At 36.8% G+C, this 20955-nt stretch overlaps 1 protein-coding gene across 1 annotated transcript in view; it reads right to left on the bottom strand.

Moving 5' to 3' along the window:
• ATP10A (ATPase phospholipid transporting 10A (putative)) overlaps positions 1–20955 on the bottom strand; it is a 110082-nt gene that overhangs the window by 34978 nt on the left and 54149 nt on the right. Inside the window, exons 3-7 of the mRNA XM_059839447.1 lie at positions 14819–14904; positions 8341–8447; positions 8108–8239; positions 5649–5782; positions 3813–4065 (exon numbers count right to left, since the gene is read on the bottom strand). Coding sequence (XP_059695430.1) covers positions 3813–4065; positions 5649–5782; positions 8108–8239; positions 8341–8447; positions 14819–14904 — 712 coding nt within the window. The remainder of the gene's footprint in view (positions 1–3812; positions 4066–5648; positions 5783–8107; positions 8240–8340; positions 8448–14818; positions 14905–20955) is intronic.

Here is a 20955-nt window from a genome sequence, read left to right as displayed (position 1 = left end):
TGTCAATACAGTCTCCACACGATCTAAATGTGCAGTGCAAATTCCCATGGTTTGATCCAAATCAGTGCATAATCCACCACCAAAATACTGTAAATGACTTCAACAAGGAGGAATATTTCACAGTGCTTCCATCATGGAACTATTATTACATATGCTACATTCCTGGATTCCTCTTCAGTGCTAAGCTTTTGCATAGCAGAACCTATGAGTAATACTTTGTACTACCTCCAGCTGATTCTGCCTCACACTAGTGCAATTTATTGCCCTCTTTTATTTATGCTTTTGTCACCTCTTGTCTAGACTATAACAATGCAATATTCCTAGGCAAAGTGCCATCCACCAGTCATAAGAAACTTGAAGCTTATAGAGAATTCTGGAGGTAAATGTTTTCTCTGGAACATTCATGAAAACTTGCTTCCCATACCTAAAAATGTATTAAGTCTCAATCGGGGTTTCTGTTTTTACTTAAAGCATGTAATAATTGCTTCAACATCCTGCACAAGGTCTGCATAAACCTCTGTGATGAAAATCATAATTAACACATCCATGTCTGATGCAAAACAGAACTCACCCTCATAATCATAAACCTCACCTTTCACATGGAGAATTTATACAGCTTTGTGGTACAAATTTACAAGGAAAAAAAGGATAATCCCACCACTCAAGAAACAGACATGCTGCCTCAAATACACCAAATTGAACACAGCCTACCACACACCTTTAAAGTAGCTCCCAAATCCCCAAAATTCTGTACTGCATGTATAGGGGAGAGGAAGAAGGGGAAAGATCAATCTACATGTCAGGGAACTCATATGCATTGCTTAATGCACTCCCTGAGTGCAAGAAACTGAGATATGACAATGTCAAATGCAGTATAGTAGCAAGTAGAACAGAAAAAAAATGGGATAATTTCTCATAACTTGAATAAATTTTAGGGAGAAGAGCTTATAAAGCAGCATAGAGAAAATTTATGATGGCTATTCACAATCTGTTGGTTGAGTAATTAACAGATATGCAGTAGTCCTAGATTATGCAGAAGAAAATGCTTTAAAAGAGAATAAGAGTTCAAAAGTTCAGAAATTTCAGACCTCAGTTTGCCAGAGTAGACATGACTCTCCTGCTCTGTGTGTGTGCATGGCTTAGACCAAGAATATAGGGCCTCCAACTGACTTTAGTGGAAAAAATCCAGAAAATCTTGCCACAGGAAAAAAAGTCTCCTACATCTTAGCCTTGTTCTTGGATATGGCTGAATGGTGCTGTTATAACTGAAATTTCTCTCCTAAAATTTATGCCTGAGGCGAACATCTGGCATGACAAATTTGAAAGAATAGTTAAAAGTTTTGTACAGCTATCCAAAACTGAAAACAGGATCTTATCATGAGCAGGGTCAAGCAACTGGAATGACAGGCACTGCTACCCCACCATAGCAGACAAACAAACTTAAATCAAAGAGCTCAGACCAAGGTTATTTCCATCCTTATACATCTACTTTTGCAGTGGAAAATGACATGTTATTGGCAGCTTTTGCATCCTGACCCATGTACAATAATTTTAAATTAATTTCTTCATATAAAATGCTACTCAAAGTTTGATTCCAAGAAATAAACCACTGTTCATGGAAAAAAAAAAAAAACTTGGATATGTGTCATCTTTGAAACAGATCAAAAAAGGCAAATGCATTTTACTTGATTTTCTAGCATATATGGCAAACTCAGATCAGCCCCTAAGTGAAAGATTTTCGAATTTTTTGTTTTGCTAAATCTTCAGCAAAACCTGAAGTGCAGAGCACGATGGCATCAGTTATAATGTATGCAGGAAATTCAGATGCTCTGGTGCAAGACACAGAAAAGTGGCTGACAAATAATTTGCAAGTAAGCAACAGCAATAAAATGCTGTTGATGCACACCCTAAAACCAGAAAGAGCTGTGATAGACATTTTATCATATCTAAATAAGAAGGCTGCAGCAGCAGAAAAGATAACAGATGGTTATAAAATCAAGCTGCAGAATAGACTTAACATAATACATGAATGAAGCATAGTATTTATTGTGGTATTTATACTGATTATCGAGATCAAAATAAATAGAAATTATCACAATTTATATAAAGACTTAAAGAGAAAGACCTATTTTCCTTAGAGGGAAAACAACAAAAGAATAAAATGCTGTGTAAATATTCTGTGTCAATTTAAAAATTATATTTGTCAGAAATTTTACACTGACTGGAGTTACAACGAAGCCCAAACAAAGCCATAGGTGAAAAGAAGGACTGAAAAAATCAATCAGTTTGTGTATCTGGCACTTTTGTTTGTAGTGACATTCACTCTGTTTTCTTTGACTTTTATATTGTAATATGAAATCATATGAGGAAAGCGTGCACAAACAGAGGTTTCTGTAAAATTCACTACATCTGAAGAAAAAAGATCTGAACATTCAACACTCAAACTTAAGGGCTTGAGTTCAGCTGACATATCAGATGATACCAAGCTCATAAAAATACCTTTTCTGAACTGTTTTTATTGGCTATAACATCATTCTTGGGAGGAACAGAATACACTCTAAAATTAGTATAAACAAGCAAACAATCAATGGCAGAGAAGAAGCAAAAAAGAATGAATAATCAGAATGTCACAAGCAGATTTAGGAATCCAGTAACATACTCTAAGTTCTAATTCTTTTCTCTTTCTTACATACTGTACAGAGGTAGAAAGTCACAGGTTCTCCCTAAGTCCTTTCCATAACGCTTGTAACACTACTCAAAGGTCTAGTTTCTTGGAAAAAAGTGCCTTAAATGTAAGGTCTCAGTACTACTTTAAAGTAGGAGAGAAAAAGAACAATACACTTTTTCCGGTTTAAGATGTTGTCATCTTTCTAAAGCATGCTTTAGAGTTCCCAGTCTATTTTGATTCTTTATCTTATTCTGTATCTTATTTGTAAGCTGAAATTCTCTAGTGTCCTTTGAGAAAACTTCCTAATCAGAGATCTTTATGTGTTGTGTAGAACAAGAAGCTTATTTTTTCCAAAAAAGAATATTGTAGTTGTCAATATTTTCCTGCATACAGAATATGATTTGAAGAGTTAAGATCTGTTCTTTCAAAAATGATAATGGTAGTGTGTTAGAGAAAAATAACACAAACATTGTAAAATTTTAAAAGGATGAAGAAATAACGCAGGGATGACAACTCTCACACTGCCTTGTGAAAAATAGTAATCTTTTACTGTTTTAAGAGGCTGATACTTGAATGTGGATATTCTCTCCACTGCAGTGTTCACAGAGCAAACATATCTGAGACAGACACTTTTCACACAGGAGCACTGAAAAGACTCTGACAAAAGTAACATAAAATATGCAATTCTATCCAATTATGTTTCTTGTTAATACAAAAACTGGTATCTTTGCATTTATTTCTCAGTACAAAAGGACAATCTCATTGCAGGTATTCAATCAGACACTAATCTGGCTGTATGCTTTAAAGCATTATTTTACATTGTATACTTCAAACACACCAAAGAAGTGGGATACCAGCAGCACCATTCAATTTTCTTACATCAGCCATGTACTCAAGTGCTTTATTACATCAGGAGCTAAAGCCAGAAGCTTTAAATGTCTCGAAAACATACTGTAGACATTACAGAACACTCTGGTAAGATTGTCATTGCTAGCTGAACACAGCCACCAAATTACACTGATCTGACAACAGCTGTTAAATTTCTTTTGTTTTCCTTTTTGATTTAAGATTACAGCAACTTTAATGACTACTTTAGTTTGCCCAAAGCACAGCTGTTAGATAGAAAACGTGACCATGAGCTCACCGTTATCATCATGGGAATACTCTATTCCAGAAACAGTACATCTTCGGAAAACCATCTTGTTTTCAGTCAGTGTCCCAGTCTTGTCTGAAAAGATAAACTGCACCTGACCCAAGTCTTCTGTGATATTTAAAGCTCGGCACTGCAGTTGAGAGTCTGTTTCTTCATCATATAAATCTTTATCTTGATGAATAAAGTATACTTGGCAGATTTTAACTATTTCAATAGATACATACAAAGAAATAGGAATCAGAACCTAGAGTACACAAAAGGAAAGAATTAGGAGAAAACAGAAGCAAGAACACAATCAATTATTAAAGCTAGTTAACTTGGTACTAGACTGAAACATAAAGAGGCTATGTAATTTAAACATCTACTCTGAAGTTATTATTATGTTTAAAGAGCTTATTTACTGTGTCAGATCAGGAAAACCTATGGTGAATTGCAGAGCGGGAATGCATTATTATGTCTAGAAAACTGATTATCAAAATATGGACAGAAGCAAATATTTCTTCAGCTAATAAGCTGAGCTTTAAACTAGTTGGGGAAGGAAAAGAAAAAAAAAACCCGACCCAAATCAGACCATACAATCAGAATACTGTAGATATGAAAGGATCTAATAAAATTGTTCTGCATAAATAGACTGTTTACAAATTAACTTCGCAGGAATACAAGAAACAAAATGAGAAATGTTAATCTCTCCATAGGAACAATATCTTTGGCCTTGACTTTTGTACTGCAAATTATTTGAATGAAGATCACATTTTATAAGTGCTGAAGAAGGAGACATGAAAAGATTTTCAACTGTTTCTTGAGGATTGTCAAAACTACATAAAATACCTAATTTATACATGAGTTTTTCTCTGCAGATTTTTTTTCAGGATAGAGATTCCTGACTGCATACATTGTTTAGTTTTCTGAATTAGATACGTGGGAGAAATTATAGCATGGCTGTGGGTGGTAAATATGGTCATTTAAACCAAAACTACAGTAAAATGTAGGTGTTTAAAGAAATCAGTGGTGAGTTTTCTTAAACAGTATCATAACCCAATCCCTCAGGGTAAAAATTATTTTTACAGTTTTTTTCATTCCCTTTTATAAACAAATTGCTGCCTCCAGTAAAGCAACCTCCTCCAGTGTCCCACTAGGAAAACTTCCATAAATCTCGGTGACATGAGGTTCCTTTACTTCTCTGAACTTAAACACTTTCACCATTCAAGATATTTCTCCTCAGGACCAAGAAACTGTTAACATAGTTTGTTACCTGGCTGACATACAGTTTTGCTAAGAGAAATACATCTGAAAAGCTGTAAAAAAGTATAAAACTTATTTTCATAGCAGAACACTGCACCCAAAGTGGCATCCTTTGAGGTGTTGCTCCATAGTGGGTAGATAGGAAGAGTTTCTAGTTCATGGGGTTGTTCCTCCCCAGGTGCAGGACCCTGCACTTGACTCTGTTGAATTTCAGGCAGTCCTCCTCTGAATATACTCTCCAACCTGCCAAGGTTCTTCTGAAGGGCTGCACAGCCCTCTGGGGTATTGGCCACTCCTCCCAGCTTGGTGACAGTGAACTTGCTAAGGAGGCATCTGCCCTTCATACAAGTTATTGGTGAATAAATTAAACAACACTGGGCCCAGTATTGAACCTTGGGGGACATCACTAGTGACAGGCCTCCAAATAGACCCTGTGCTACTGATTACAACCCTCTAGTATCTCTTAAGTGCTTGATTAGCTTCTTACATGCCTTAGTGGTGAAACGAGTGCTACATATATTGCACATATATAACTTTATTGCAGCCAACTAGGAACAGAGGTGACAGCATGTACAACTTGATTACCTGGAACACTATGATCATTGTCAGAAATAAATACACTGAAGCTAAAACAGGTGACAAATATTTGCCATCGGGCCCTGGAACATCAAAAATTGGTTTCTTCTTCTCACCATATTGCCATACCCATAGGCCATGACCTGCAGAAAAATTGGAAGAGAGAAAAAAGCAAATTAAAAAAAGCAAAAATGCTTATGGTATGACTTTGCTCTTAAGAGTTATGTGGGAAATTGTTATTTGTTTTCAAATATTCTGCATGACTTCTGAAAAATGCCCCAAACCCATGGATTTTTCTGCCTTGGGATTTGGGATTTGAGGAAGGGCTTTGGCTGTCCTTAATCCATGCAAGACTCATTTCACATAACTTTATCTAAATAAAGCAAGCTGACTAGTGTGAATTCATCACCAAAGAAAACTACACTTCTTCAGAAAATGATCAATTTCAATGATATGCTGTGTGTTAAAACAAAAGAACTCAACTGACTGTACTAGATATATCACCAGTCAGCTATCAGTAAACTAGCTTGAGAAGAAACTTTAATTTTACTGTGTGAATTATGTCCACCACATGAACAGAACTAATGAAATAACAGTATCAAAAGAGTCAACAGCATGGAAGCTGAGGAATGAAGAGCAAAAAACAAAATTCTAGGTCTTGCTCAAAATGCTTTATTTTTAATTTACCGTGTTGATAACTAAATAAAGCTAAGTTTTTTATTGTTTTAGGAAAATTACATTCTTGCAAAAGAGACAAAACATTGTCTTTTTAAGAACAGCACTAAGATTTAGAATCCTAAAATCCCTAAAACAGTATGACTGATGTTTTTAAGGTGTAAAAAACAAGGAAGAATTCTTCTGCAACAGAAAGCATTCAAACTATCACTATATAGTGAAAATATTTCTGATTCTGAAAAACAGAACTAAAGGACAAAGGTCTGCTTTAAAAGTAATCTTCTGTAAATCATCCTTTGACAAGATCCTTTACATATTGATGCATAAACCCAGTACTGAGTGCTTGAAAAATAAAAACACATGAGTGAGCACATTATTTTGTCCCTATACTACCAATATGAGATCACATACATGATGTCTTTATCGATGTATATATTTTTATTCTTGAGAGCTCCACACTGAGAATGACCTACATTAAGGGTTGTTTTATAAATGCCCTTAGATTTTCGAAAGAATTAAGTGTCATATCTCCAGTTATACTTTATTGACAGAAGGTGTGAAAATGGCCTGATTTCTACTGAGCACCTCGCAACTCAAAGGGCTCGAGCAAATTTCTTTCCAGATGTTTGTGGCTGTCAGCACCTCGAGCAGTTTGATCTGGCCCTCTGCTGGTGGCTTCCAGCCTTGTAGCAGACGGGGCAGAAGGGAAGGTGCACTCGTCTGGCACCTACTGAGTGCCACCTATGGGGAGCCCAGCAAGGCTGAAGCCACCACAAGGCACACCCGCTGCTGCTGCTCGGGGGACACCGCGGAGACACTGGCAGAGGGGACAGCTGCAGGCAGTAGCTCCCCGCTCTGAAGCCTCACCATGACACTTCAGCCCTGAGGACTGGGCGCCCCAGCGCTGTAAGACTACAATAGTGTGTCATGAACTCAGTGCAAACGAATAAGCTGGCTGGTTCACAACTGGAAATACTCATCTTTAAGCATTTAACAACACCTGGAAAAAGGCACAAAGATGTATTAAAGTGGCATAAGATTGTTATTAAACTACAACATGGTTGTTAAGAAACATTCTGGTGTTTATGCCATATGACTCACATGCAAACATTACAGAACACACAGATATTAAGGAAATGGAATTCACATGCCATATATTAAAAAAATCTTTTTTTGTGCCAAATGTAGAACTCAATTCTTTCTCACAAAAGAACAGAAAAAAGGCCTGAGGAGACATAACCTGAACTGCAGCATTTCCTTAAACACTCCCAGAAGTTTAGAGAGTATTCTGCTTGGATTTATGCAGACTTTAGCTTATTTCTTCTACATTATGACTAAGGAACAGTGAGTCCATGTTGTGCACTGTGCTCTCAATTTAATAAGTAGTACTGCAGAATACCACTGTGCTTACTTTGTTTACTCTCTGTTCATAAATTACTCTACTGCCTGATTAATGACAAGTTACACTCCACCACCTGTAATTTTGAGGGGACTACATATAAACTGGAGGTTTTTTTGGGCTTGACATTTTTGGATGCTATCAAGGGTAGTATAATCTAAGCCTTCAGATCTCTGGTACTAATAGCATATATTTCATTGAGATTAAGAAGGTATTTAGATCAGGTTGTGTGTCAAGACATTTTAATTTTTGACAAAAATAAGTATGGAGACAGCTTTATGGATTTTATTTTTTGGCAGACATGTATGTTTTTGATACAGCTAAGTGCATGAATCCCAAGACAGTGTAATACTTAACTTAAACAGCAGTGTTTCTACCAGTGAAGAGCACTTACCAATGGCAGAAAACAGACACATGATGAGAAGTATGAGGACACACCAAAGGACATCAGCGTTCATCTGCCTTTCCAGCTTACTGCGCTTGTAACGTGGTCCATTATTATTTAACAAGGCTTTGGTCTCATGCCCTGCAGAAAGAATTGCACCAAACATGTCCCATGAAACTTGGCTATTATTTTATAGCTATAAAAAGGTGGTATGCCCTGTAAGACAGAAAAGCAGCTCTTACCTGCATAGATTACTATTCCTGCAACTTCTTCTGTGTTTCTAATGGTACACCCACGTAACAAAAGATTCTCTTTGAACAGTCCATCCTTTTTTCCACTTTTATGAATGCTACAGAAAATGTAAAAACAGAACAAAACACAGCATGTCAAAACATCAAGCTTGTTACATTATACTTGAAATATAACAACCCCAGGGAACATCTTCAGTGTTTAAGAAGTTATTTTTGATTGACGGCAACATATTTCATTGGATCCTCCTCCTGGGAAGGTTCTCTGTTGGACTTTGAGATTACTTACCCAAGGATCCCTGACATGCATCAGCTCAGCTGGAGCAGCACCAGTTGCTGTTGGATATACAAATGTCCTGGACAAATGCTCACTAGAGATACGTGGGCCAAATTGACAGCATGTGTGCAGCCTAGAGAATGCTTGGAAAAGGCACTGGACTTCCTGTGCATGTGGAAACTGACTGAGCAATCACAGTTGATCCAGTCCACCTAAAGGCAGCTGTGTTCTGGACAGAATTAACCCACTTTTCACATGAGCTTACTAAAGAAATCCTAGAAAGCAATATGGTGAAATTGGGAAATGGCTGTGCTTCAGAAGTAGTGATACTAAGGAAGATGTGCCAGGGATAAGACACATCAGTTCAGTGAAAACAAAAGGAAAAATATTCTGTGTTTTTATTCCATGTATCAGTGAGAACAAGAGAAATTATTTTCAGAACTGTCTCACCAACTATCTAAAGATGGCCTGCGCCCTGAGGATTCTTGTTGACTAACACCAAAACACAGGAGAAAAATGAAATGAAGTCCCATTTCTACTACAACTTACTATCTGCTGGGCATGGACTGACTGAAATTTCAGCTGACAGAGAAATACATAAAATAGCCTTATGAGAATTAACAGAGAAATTCTAAAAAAATAATAGCAATTAAAAATCATATTGGAATTTTTACAATGTAAAAAAGACAAATCAAATAATAATTTAAAACCACTTTCAAATGAATAAAATTTCATTTTATCAACTGAGGTACCCCAATGCCTCAGAGAAGACTAAAGCAAGTCTGGATTGTTTAAATGTTGTCCTCACTTTCAGACCATCAAAGCCATCACACTTTCCATATGCTACACTAAAATTAACATTGTGCTGCTGCAACACCAAATCTTATGCCTACCTGGATTTGAGCACTTAAAATCCTCTGTCCCCTGAAACCTGTGAACTGGCTTTAAACTGTCCTTTTTATTAAGGTGGAGTTCTTTTTATTTGCTTCCTATTTTCTAAGCCTTCACATCTGGGTTATATATACATGCTTTTCCCTGTTAGGTTCTTCTCTTTCTAAATGAGGACCAAAACTGTAATTGAAGTACATACTTCTAGGATATCAGGCCTAGGAACTACACCAAATACTTTGATATTTGTAAGAAGAAAAGGGTGACATTAGTGAGTTCTCTGTACTTGTCCCAGTCTAGTAAGACTACTTGCAGAAAATTCTGCAATGCTGGTTATGCTACATAACCTCAATAGTCAATGTTTTTAGCAAGTAGAATATACCTGTGTGTATATAAACACACATATACAGCCTTTTTTAGCTCAGCACAACATACTATACAAACCCTCTGCTCAAAATACATACATATATATTAAAAATATTGGTGCTTCAACAAGTATGCTTAGCTTTTCTCTGCAGGGATGGAGAAGAAGCATTGAGTTTGGCTACTGAGGTAGCAGCTGCAGTGATAACATCTGACTGGAGGCCAGAAACAGAGAAAGAAAGAAGTGGATAACACCAAATTTGCAATTCTGACATGAAAGTCAAAGGTGGCTTTTTAGTCAGGAGACAACTTCCCCTGCTCAGCCCATCCTCCCTGCCAGTCTCAGACAGCAAACCAGAATTTTTACTTCTGTTCTTTTCAGCAAACCTCCTTAACCCACCGTCTCACCTTTGCCAAAGCAGCATCAGTTGGGGGGCTGCCCAACATCCCTCTGGCAGAATGTCAGTAGGTGTCAATTTGTCTGTGCTTGAACTATGCGAAATAATTTCCTAATGAATCCATACTGTCAAAATTACACTGCTGCCAGGATTCTGTCAGTCCTCTGATTTTTAAGGCTAAATTCTGCATTAGGCTTTCTTATAAATCATGAAAATGTCTGAATTTCCAATAAAATCTCCAAACGACAAGTATGATTCCTCTTAATAAATGTGACATTTTAGAGATAAACCTACTTAAGTGGTACTTGCTCTGGCTTATAGTTTTATAAGCTTTGTTAATTTTTTTACACTTCACAGTAACAGTGGACTATGCTAGGTATATTGCATATGGCAAACTTCACACACAATTGCTTGTACATTTGTGTATCTTACTAGCTTATCTTACAAAACCACTCCAAAACAACTGTGCAACATCTGAAGTTAACCTGTAGGTGTTAAAACCCCAATCTACTGCCCTCACCCACAGGCTGAGCCTTCTTAGCCACATCTCAATCTTACATGCATTTGGTACTGCTTTTTACTTTCCCATACCCAAATGAAGTCGGAGAACTCAACTGTTGCTCATCAGCCCTTTAGAAAACATGGATGAAATCAAAATCTGGAAGAAAGAAGCCAGCAGAGGCTGGAGGAAACTCATCATTTGCCTCTTGTCTACAGTCACTCCCAGTGACTCTAACACAACATACACATAAAACAGTTGGGAACTGATGATAAAAGGAAGGAAAAATTGCAGACATAAAGGTCTGGATTTAAAAATAATGAAAACTAGAGTTAGATAAAACTGCTCACTTTGATAACAAACCAGCCAATTGTAAACTTTGAGTCTGGGTTGAGAGACAGCCTAGTTCCCATTTCTAGCCCTGCAGAATTATAAACCTTAAGCTTGTTATAAAGGCAGAAGAGTCTGTTTTTCCCCCTTCTGGATTCTGGCCAGTGTTAAGTTACAGGCAAAGAAGGAAAATTTTCTCTGTCATTCTTTAGAACAGTGTCTGGCTGAAGCCACTCAGATGGCTGAAACGGAAAGGCTAAGCCATGAGGAAATGCACTGGCAAGCATGGGAGCAATGCTCCTTTTCTCTGCAATTTCTCACATGGATGACACTGCAAAAACGTGGTATCTTCACATCTAAAATACAAATGCACCACAAATTAGGAGAAGTGGGCAGATCATTTGCAGTTAACTACTATTATGCTACAGCACTCCAAAAGTCTTTATACAGAAGTAAGCCTCTGGTTTAATACAGCAAGGCAAAAACTACCCTGATGGCAGCTCACTTCTGCTTTCTATTATGTTTTGTTACTTATGTGTCTTGTTAACTTACTTGTTAACTTTATGTGTCTGCCTGCATTAAATAACAAGGTAACCAATGATAACTGTATTCAAAAGAGAGTATTTTCTTTCAAATTTTGGTTTATCAAGTGTCTTACAAAGGAAATGGTAGAGCTGGCATAACTTTCCAAGGCTTGACACTCCCAAAGAAAATATTCAACAATCTTAAACATGATATCAGTGAACGTTAGCAGTCAGAAACTTCCTGACTCTCAATTGATGCAAATCAGTCTAGGTTGCTTTGTTTTTTTTTTACTTTGGTTTAGAGCTGTTACTACAGCACATTAAAGAGACATCACTATAGATTTATGTTTGTTTTTTCTTAAAAAAGTTGTGACATGGTTTTCTATTAATTTGGGTTTGTCACCTTATGAAAACCTTTGAAACAGAAATACACACATGTATTCATCTCCTTCTTCTTCTTCTTCTTCCAATTCCAAGCTGTACTTATTTTGTAATGATCAGATAAAATTTTATGTTCTTGTCTAAGAATAAAATTATTATTTTCAAAAAGCTGAAAAGTCAGATTCCCAGTTACAACTTCTCTTTTTCCCTTGCCCATATACACACAAAAAGGTACAAACAAGATTTTAAAGCAAATATTGCTATTTTTGGAACCTGGAATTGGATTTTTGAATGTTTGCCATACATACTGTACATAATCTGGCTAGACACATACGGGCAGGGGGCATTTGTTCTATTCCTCTTACACAAAATATGTTTATAGGGGAAATAAAAGTGAGGGAATGTGCTTGGGTTATTTTGGGAGTGCAGAAACTGCAAAAGAGAATTAAAGCAAGCACCAGAATAAAACTGGTAGTCTGCCTGTGCATCTGCACACCCCAAGTGTGCTCAATGCAGATTGTGGCAACATCTGAAGAATTCAGATGCAGTAATGTGCATGTACACTTTTTTAGATATAAGATAGGGCTAGGCCCATCTCAATGCATTTTGAAGTGTCTTTTTATTTTTTATATCATGTCTCCTTTTATCCTTGCCTGCCTGTGCTACATTGTCTACCTGGAGTGATGTGGTTTCAGGAAAACTGTAGGGAACAGAATTTTTTACATGTTTACAGCAAACACACACAAAAATATTTCTATTTCCTGAAAGATTTGTCAGCGCAGACATTAAAACCAAAGAACACATTTCATACAGGAAAAAAAAATCTGAATCAAAACTGGAAACATACTAAGTGGTCAAAATGTCCAGGAAAATTTGATAGTAATGTTTCAGAACAGCTTTTTACATATTTAAAGTCTATTATTTCATGGGATTCCTACTTAAATATTTTGCCAGCATTTCAGCCGAGCTATTATTGCTGGTAGCTATCTGATCCACTATTTCAAGCAGCAGCTACTGGTAAAATTTTGAACAAGAAATAAGATCTGAGTTTGACATGACAATGCCATGTTTCAATTTAGATATGTTAATTGCTATTCATATTGTTAATGTATGATTTGAAATAGACTCCTGATTCCAATTATACTAATGAAGGATCTCTAAAAATGGGGCGAAAGCCTTCTTCTGTGATAAATTAGGGGACTGAGAATTTATTTGTTGAGGGGTTGCTCCCCACTCTTTAATTCTAATAGCACATGGGCCTTTAGCTGTAAATCGTTTGGAACACAGCTGCTGAGAGCTGGAAATCACCTGATGCTTTCAGATTCAACATTTGTGTCAAAACATATTCCCATCATTTGTGAAACTATTAAATACAAAGAAGATTAAATATCATCAATACTAAACAATAGTCATCAAAAACATAATACTATGTTTTCTGCTATGTAATTTAAATGGTTCTGTAAGTTACATGCCACAGGCCTTTTCCACATGTAAATAAGTAAATATATAATAGAAGAAAAATTTATGCATATTTTCTACAGTATTCTGCTCAATATTTTGGGGACTAAGATTCACACATAAAGTGTGCTAGAAGACCTGCCAAACTTTCCATTTCCATATCTGGAAATGGCATGTCTACAGTAGAGCAGGCTCTCTATTACAGACCCTCATGCAGTAATGTCTAATACTAAACTGTTTTCTTCACATGACCTGTAGAGCTTTGTGCTGCTAAATAAAGGAACACATTTTCCCACACTACAAGTTGATGTAGTTTAAAGAAACTGTCTTGATTTACACCAGTTGACAGTACATCCTACACAATCTGTGACATCTGAGAGTAGTAACTATGGTGGTAAAAGGCATCACTATAAAAAAACTCCCCGAGCTCCAGCAATTTACCTTGTGACATTTACACAATATAATACTGCTTATCACTCCTAATCAACATGGGTGGTAAATCATTGTATTTGAAATGGAATTAGTGTCAGTTTAACTCTCGTCATTAAAATTTGGGCATAAATTATGTATCCTGAGCTCTCACTCTCTACGTGGTTAACAGATTGTAGGAAAATAAGTCATGCAAGAGTGCATCTCCTAAGCCACCACAATCAACATACCTTTACACGACAGACCAGGCTACATAAGAAGCAAATCCTAAAACATTTGCACATCCTAAAACATTGGTTTCTGAGCAGGACTGATTGGCCAGAGATGAGCACCCTGTTAATGTAGTTCTGTTTGTTTAGAATTAAGTCAAGTGAGCACAGGTGATGGGGTAATGTACAGGCATACCCATCGTGTGAGCCAATGATTTCATTTTATCTGAATGAGAAGAAAGGAACAGTGCCATAGCTGGAGAAATATCAGTTTTGCCTTCTGATTTTCCTCAATGACACATGTATTAAAAGAAACATTTGATAGACCCGTCTTCATGAAAGTGTACAACAAATTGTTCTTGTTTGTTACCTCTCTTGGACTTGTTTTCTATTTCTTCCCATTTCCAGATCGGCTTTTTTAATCCATGGAGAAAAAGGAGAAGAGTGCCTGTTAATGCAGTGCTTCATACATTCATTTGTGTAGTGTAAGCTGATTGAAAGTAGCAAAAAAATCCATCCTAAGGAATGGAAATATGAGGTTCCCATCTCACCTTGAAGACAGTATCCTCCTCATAAAAGAGCCCAAAATATGCAGCCCTATTTAGATGTGATGATGATGCAACTTACAGAAGACAGTGCAAAGCAAACAAGCATTTATTTTATTTCATATTAGAAAAAAGGAGTGTATACTGAAGGATACTGTATGAAATACTCACATGTAACCTCGAAACCTACTTAAGTCATTGTTTGGCTTCTCACATTCAATCACACTGGTGAACTTCAAGGGGTCAAATTCTGAGTCCTAGAATAATAAGAGTGTTCATTATTTAGGGCAAAGACATGAAAATTATATCCAAAATCACTTTCTTTTCTAGTTTTTGTAATATGATAAAGTCCTTTTTTTTCCAAAGGCAATGAAAGCAAAGATGCAGACCACTGGCACTGAAAATCAAAGGAACCTGGGGGAAAAAAATCCAAAGATGCCTCCCAAAATCTCCCTTACAAGGATCACTTCTGTTTTGCAACTGGAATATGCCAAATGATTTTAGTCTGCAGTGGAAAAGTGAAATCTACCTGAAAAATCTCAAAATCTTAAACATTATCATTATCCTTCATGTTCAGTGAAGCCAGTGAAAATTTAGAACAATATAAATCAATTCACTGGCAATTATCAAAAAGCTAATACGAGCTTTTGAAATATTAGCAAGCCTTCTTAATTGCTTTATGCCAACAGAGATGAATTAGTCTACTATAGTAAATTACACATATGGCAGAATAACTTTTTCTTAATTATCACTTAAAAACCTTCTTGATTGTCTAACTCATTACTCTGAAACTGGTATTGTTGCTGACTATTTAAGTTTACCTGTAGTTAGCACCTTGTTGTGTTTGAGAAAAAACATCCTATCACAGCAGAATTACTTTGTTAAATAAAAATCAAGGTTCTTTTTTTGCTAGCTCAAACTACACATTGAAAACAGACATATCTGATCCTGGTGCTGCAGAGAAGACTGTTCATCTCCATCAGTGAGGACAACTTCTAGAAAACTGCTTTGCATAGCATTTGAGCAAAGAACTAATCATGAATTATCATATTATTAAGCTTTCAATAGTGACAGCACTTCATATGTTATGTTTTATAATGGTTTTGCTGAGCTGCTGGAGACCCCAACCACTACTTTTTAGAGTAAACTTATGAGAATGGTTGACTGAGAACCAGTAATCACAGGACAGACACAATCTTATTGCCACTTTCTCTGAAACACACAGGTGTCTCTGGGGTTTTTTGATATTGACTCTATTCAGGTGAAATAAACCAGATTTTGAGTAAGAGATTAAAGAAACTAGAGGATATGTCAGGATCAAAACCAACACCCTCCATTTTTCTGCTGGTTACACCTGGAAGAAAAACAGACTTACACTATATACGTGACAATTCAAACCATCCACACCTGAGACTTTTGAAAACCTTTTCTGTATTTCCAAGAAACACGAGATGATAAAGAGAACTGTGAAAATGGGCTGTCACTTAGAGACAGCTACAGCCCACTGGAGGAATGAAAAATTTTGATGTGCAGAATTCAGCTTGTAAACAAGGGGGAAAAAAAGTAGTAAAAACAAAAGACAGCTCTGAGTTGAGACTGCTTTGCTGAGAATCAGACTCCGCAAATTACATCAAGCTTGGCAGTCAAGAACCTGAGCCTTAGCAAGAAATAACACCTGCCTTTTGTCCCAGATGATCTTTTCCTTCCTTGCCCCAATATGTTCCTTGGTGGAAGAAAAAGAATAAAAGGTATAGGAAAAATAATCTACAAATATTCACCACTGTACCTTAAACTGCATTTATAAATTGGATGGAATGGGAAACACTTCCTTTCTCCTTATTATAACCTAACATATATAACACATTTAATTGAGCACAAATTTTCATTCAATGGTCTTAAAAAAGGAAAGAAATAAATCCTGACATCTTTGATGAATGTCTGTGAGGGAATCCTAGAGACACCTAATAATAAAGCCCAATGTAATCAAATGCAGGTTTTGTATGGCTGCTGAACTCAGGAGAGAGAGTGTGGTTGAACACATTACCTTCAGTTGGACAGCTGAATTCTCTTTTTGCTAAGAAAACCTGCCACTAAGGTTTATATGTCACAAATAAAGATTAAAAAAAGGTACTTTAATCTAGAGCCTCCTAAAGTCTTCACAAAAAAAGATAGATCTTGTCAGGATCAGGGAGGACTAAATGTACCCGACCTCCCCATCAGTACCATGCAATATTGTCTTTCTCCCTCCTTTGTTGATTTCTTCTCATTTATGACTCAGTTTTGGAACTAAAAGTCCTCTGTCATTAAATCTGCCTGTATATTTGTGTTCTGTTACAATTAACTTGAAATATGTTATTATGGTCTTTATCCAGATAATATCTGGGAGTGAAAATCCAATTAGAATAGTAGTTTCTGTAAGGAAAAAAAAGCTGATGAATTCTGATTTATGGCAAAAGCTCTTTGGTTTATTAACAAATCAAACTGCTCCATCTCTTCCCAGTGAAATGGAAGGGCAAATATACACTGTATATTACAGCTGATGACACTGTTTTGATATGAAAATACCTTTTGGTAAATGAAAGAACAAACATGTTAAACACAGCCTGTGTGTGACTGCTTTCAGTGGTTACAAAGAAGCACAAATTTAATGTAAGATTTCACAATGATCAAAGTTTAGCTCTTTTTAATGCTGATACTCACACTTCGGCAGCAATTGAAACACAAACTGTGATGATGTTCTCATGTATTAGCAGCTAAGAGAAGCTGCAGTTTGACAGAAGTTAATGCCAAAACTGTTGCTTTTACAGCACACAGATTTGCTCTTTTTTCTTTGTAAAAGTCCATAAAAAAAAAAAATCGCCACCACTACCTTTATTTTTCTCTTATACTGAATTTCTGCATCACTGTTAAGACACAAGAAACAAGATCAAAACGTGGTCAAACATCAAACTGGCCCAGACCTTTGTGCAGTAGTTGCCTGATGTGCCTGATTTTGTGTATCTTACTTACTTACTTAAAGCTGTCCCAGTACCAAGAAGGATGAAAAGCTCCATGCTAGACAGACTGTAGTCTGAGATGAGGCTTTCCAATGCCTCATCTCCCTGAAATCTTGACTTCTGTGGTGTTCTCATCATCCCCCTGTGCACATCAACAAGGCTGGCTCATACAGAAAAAGCAGCTGGGGGCATTTTTTTAATTTTCTGAAGGCATGTATCATTTTTTATCTGGTACCTCAGCAGCTGTCCCAAACTTTTGCCTTGTGCACCACTGGCCTGAACAACTGACTGGCTGATAAAAACTGGGAAGAGATTCACTCATTGCACATAAGTTCCCCAGCGTATTTTACAAAACTGTAGGGTAGCAAAGGCCAGGGCTAAATCCTGTTCACATCAGTCACATTATTTCTCTTGAACAACCAGTTCTACTTTTGCAACAATGTACATTTTACTTGCTATGATTGTTTCTAAGGATAAACCCCCATAAAATAAAGTAAAGCAAAACTTACTGCTTTCACTCAAGGCAGATGTTTTGCTACTAGGTAGTGCTTAATCTGAAGCCCAGACCCATGCTCTAATAATTTACTATGTTTCAGAAGAGTATTAAATTATGCTTGAGATACATTGGAGGAGTAAATCTACTTCTTGCTCAACTCTTCAGCCATATTATGTCATATCAAAATGAAAAAAAAAAGGAAAAAAAAAGAAAAAAAGAAAAAAAAAGAAGGGCTTTGATTCAATAAGAAACTGACTTCCTCAGATCCCTGACTTCACTTTTTTGATTTTGCTAAGATAGCTTTAGTCCACTGCTTTTCTTGGAAAAAAAATGCTGACTTCTTAGGAAGTCAGAATACCTTCTGAGGTATTTCTGAAAGTTTGAAGTTTGTCAAGAGGACACATGGTGATACTTACATTGGGTATTATATATACTCAGGGATTTCATGGAATGTATTTCATTTCTCCAGGACTCCTCTTGCTAAAAAAAGGTTTTACATCCTATACATTTATCCTATTTCTTCCACTTTCTTAAAGCCTCGGGAAATTCATTCTTAGTCTAAATGCAGCAATGGAAAAGCTTGTTTTCCTTACATAAGCAGACCTAGTCAAACTGCAAAAACCTGCTAAATATTGATTCCTTCGAAGCTGAATTTCAAATTAAAATCAAATTGCAGATGCAAAGGGTTTTGTGACTAGCCTTTTAACAATGAACTAGCTATTAAATCTGACAAAAGGTTCCATTTAAAACACTATCTTAGTTCTGCCATAATTGGGCTGTGTCTTACACCCTGAAAAGATGAAGCACTGAGGGGAAGAAAATGTTACAATGTCTTTATAGAGTGGGAAACCAACAGGTAGACAGATGAAGACAGTATAAAGATTTGTCACAAAAAAAGCAGACTGAATTTAGCTGTCTCCAATACGACTTTGTAGCTTCAGCTGTAAGATGATTCTGAATCTCCACAGTGAAATGCCAACCTTTTCAGTTCTGCTGGCAACCTCACGAAACTGTCATAGCTCAAGAAGCAAAGCATGCCAGATGAGTCAGTTTGACAATTACACAATGTTCAAACAACATATTTCCCTTCATTAAATGCCTGTTGTACGGGTGATTTAATAGCCCGCTAGTGATATTAATAATGCATAGTTATTAAAATGTTTTCCTTTATTCATCTGCCCTACTTTACTGCTGCAGAAACCTGACTTTGATGTTCAGTCCTTCCCTCCAATAGGACAGCAATGGGTACCCAGGGTGCCCTTGGGTGACGGTGACAGCTACCCGCTTATCACATTGTGTTTACTGGCTAGGCTGGGGATCTTATCCAGACTTGTCCCTGCAGTGCAGGGCTGATGAGGGCTCTGGGATTTGTTCTGGTGTGTATGTCTGGAGGAAACACAGAAAGGAGAAATGGAGTTATGGGGACAACTCAAAGAAAATATTTAATAGACAAAAATCTGCCTGAGCCAGAAAAATAGCTTTTCCAGTTTAAAAGCTTTTAAGTGCACTAAGAACTCAGCCTGTTAATGCATTGGTCCATCCTGTTACTGCTTTTATATAGCAGTACCCTGCCTTTATTATATAAAATTAATCTGACCTTTTATTAGTGTGCAACTGGAATTACATACTGATGCTATGTATCCGAAGCATATGAACTGTTTATATACTGAAAGAGTGAAATGTTTTCATGTCTGAACTGCATTAGTCTCTATGGTATAATTTATCTGTGCCACTAATTCACAAGAAATGGAGAAACAGTTGGATCTATGCTGTTTAGAAACTAAGAAAATCCAGCTGTACATCAGAATTTAACTATTCTGTTTTTCACACTTAAAATTACTACTATAATTGGATTTTTTTCAGTATTGTTTGTTTAAAAGTATCACATGTTCATTACTCAAAAACACTGGAACAACTGAGCAAGTCAAATACATTTTAGGAAGCTGATCTTCTGGCTGACCAAAGTTTTCCTCTTTGTAGAAAATAATATGAGGGAACAGTGCAATATCCAGGTTGCAGGAAAGAAAATGTATTGCTTGCAAGGCCTAGGAAGATCTCAATAATTCTGTAACAGCCAGCTGAAGAAACTGCTGTTAGTCACTCAAAGGACAAAAGTACCAAAAAAAAAATGTCAACAACACTGAAAATACAAACATGCAAGTTTTAGTGCCCTCAGGATGATGACCACTCTTAGAAATGCACTGAAAATTATGGTGGTGTGAATGAATTCATTTATGGACTATAGTAGTGCTGGAGAATGGTAAGGGAACAGTGCATGTCAAGGCTGAAATACACACCTTGATCTGGACAATTATGAAAGTGGTATCTGCCTGTTCCAAAGGCCAGTCACTGAAATAAATGAATGGGTGCATAGTCTTAAAGAGCCAACCTCAGTATTAGCTCAGTGCTTCAACTAAACCACAAACCAAGACTCTCAAGGACCCCCAAAACTCTGTGTACAACCCACACTGCTACTGCAGAGGCCTCTTGCTTCATGCTCACAGACAGATGTAACTCTCCCCACTCTCCATGCTTTCTCCTTTCTGGAAAGATTTCTAGCAGCCTTTCTGCTCCATTTCTTACATGCTGGAAGAAAACTGCCACTGATTAGTGGCAAAACCATTGCACAATCATTTTAAAGTACTAGCACAGGTCAGCTTCTGAATATACCTTGTCCTGTTCCTGCTCTAGTCCAGACTGCTGGACAGTCTGACTTCTTCTGGGATGAAGTTCTGCCAGAAGAAATGGCCATGGGAAGGACTAAGATCCTTCACCCAGAAGAGAGAAATGCCAAGCACTGCTCTTACATCATTCCA

The sequence above is a fragment of the Haemorhous mexicanus genome, chromosome 2 (genome assembly GCF_027477595.1).
Source record: "Haemorhous mexicanus isolate bHaeMex1 chromosome 2, bHaeMex1.pri, whole genome shotgun sequence".
NCBI lineage: Eukaryota > Metazoa > Chordata > Aves > Passeriformes > Fringillidae > Haemorhous > Haemorhous mexicanus.
Note: the sequence above shows the minus strand (reverse complement) of the source record. Positions and strands in the feature narration are given on the sequence as shown.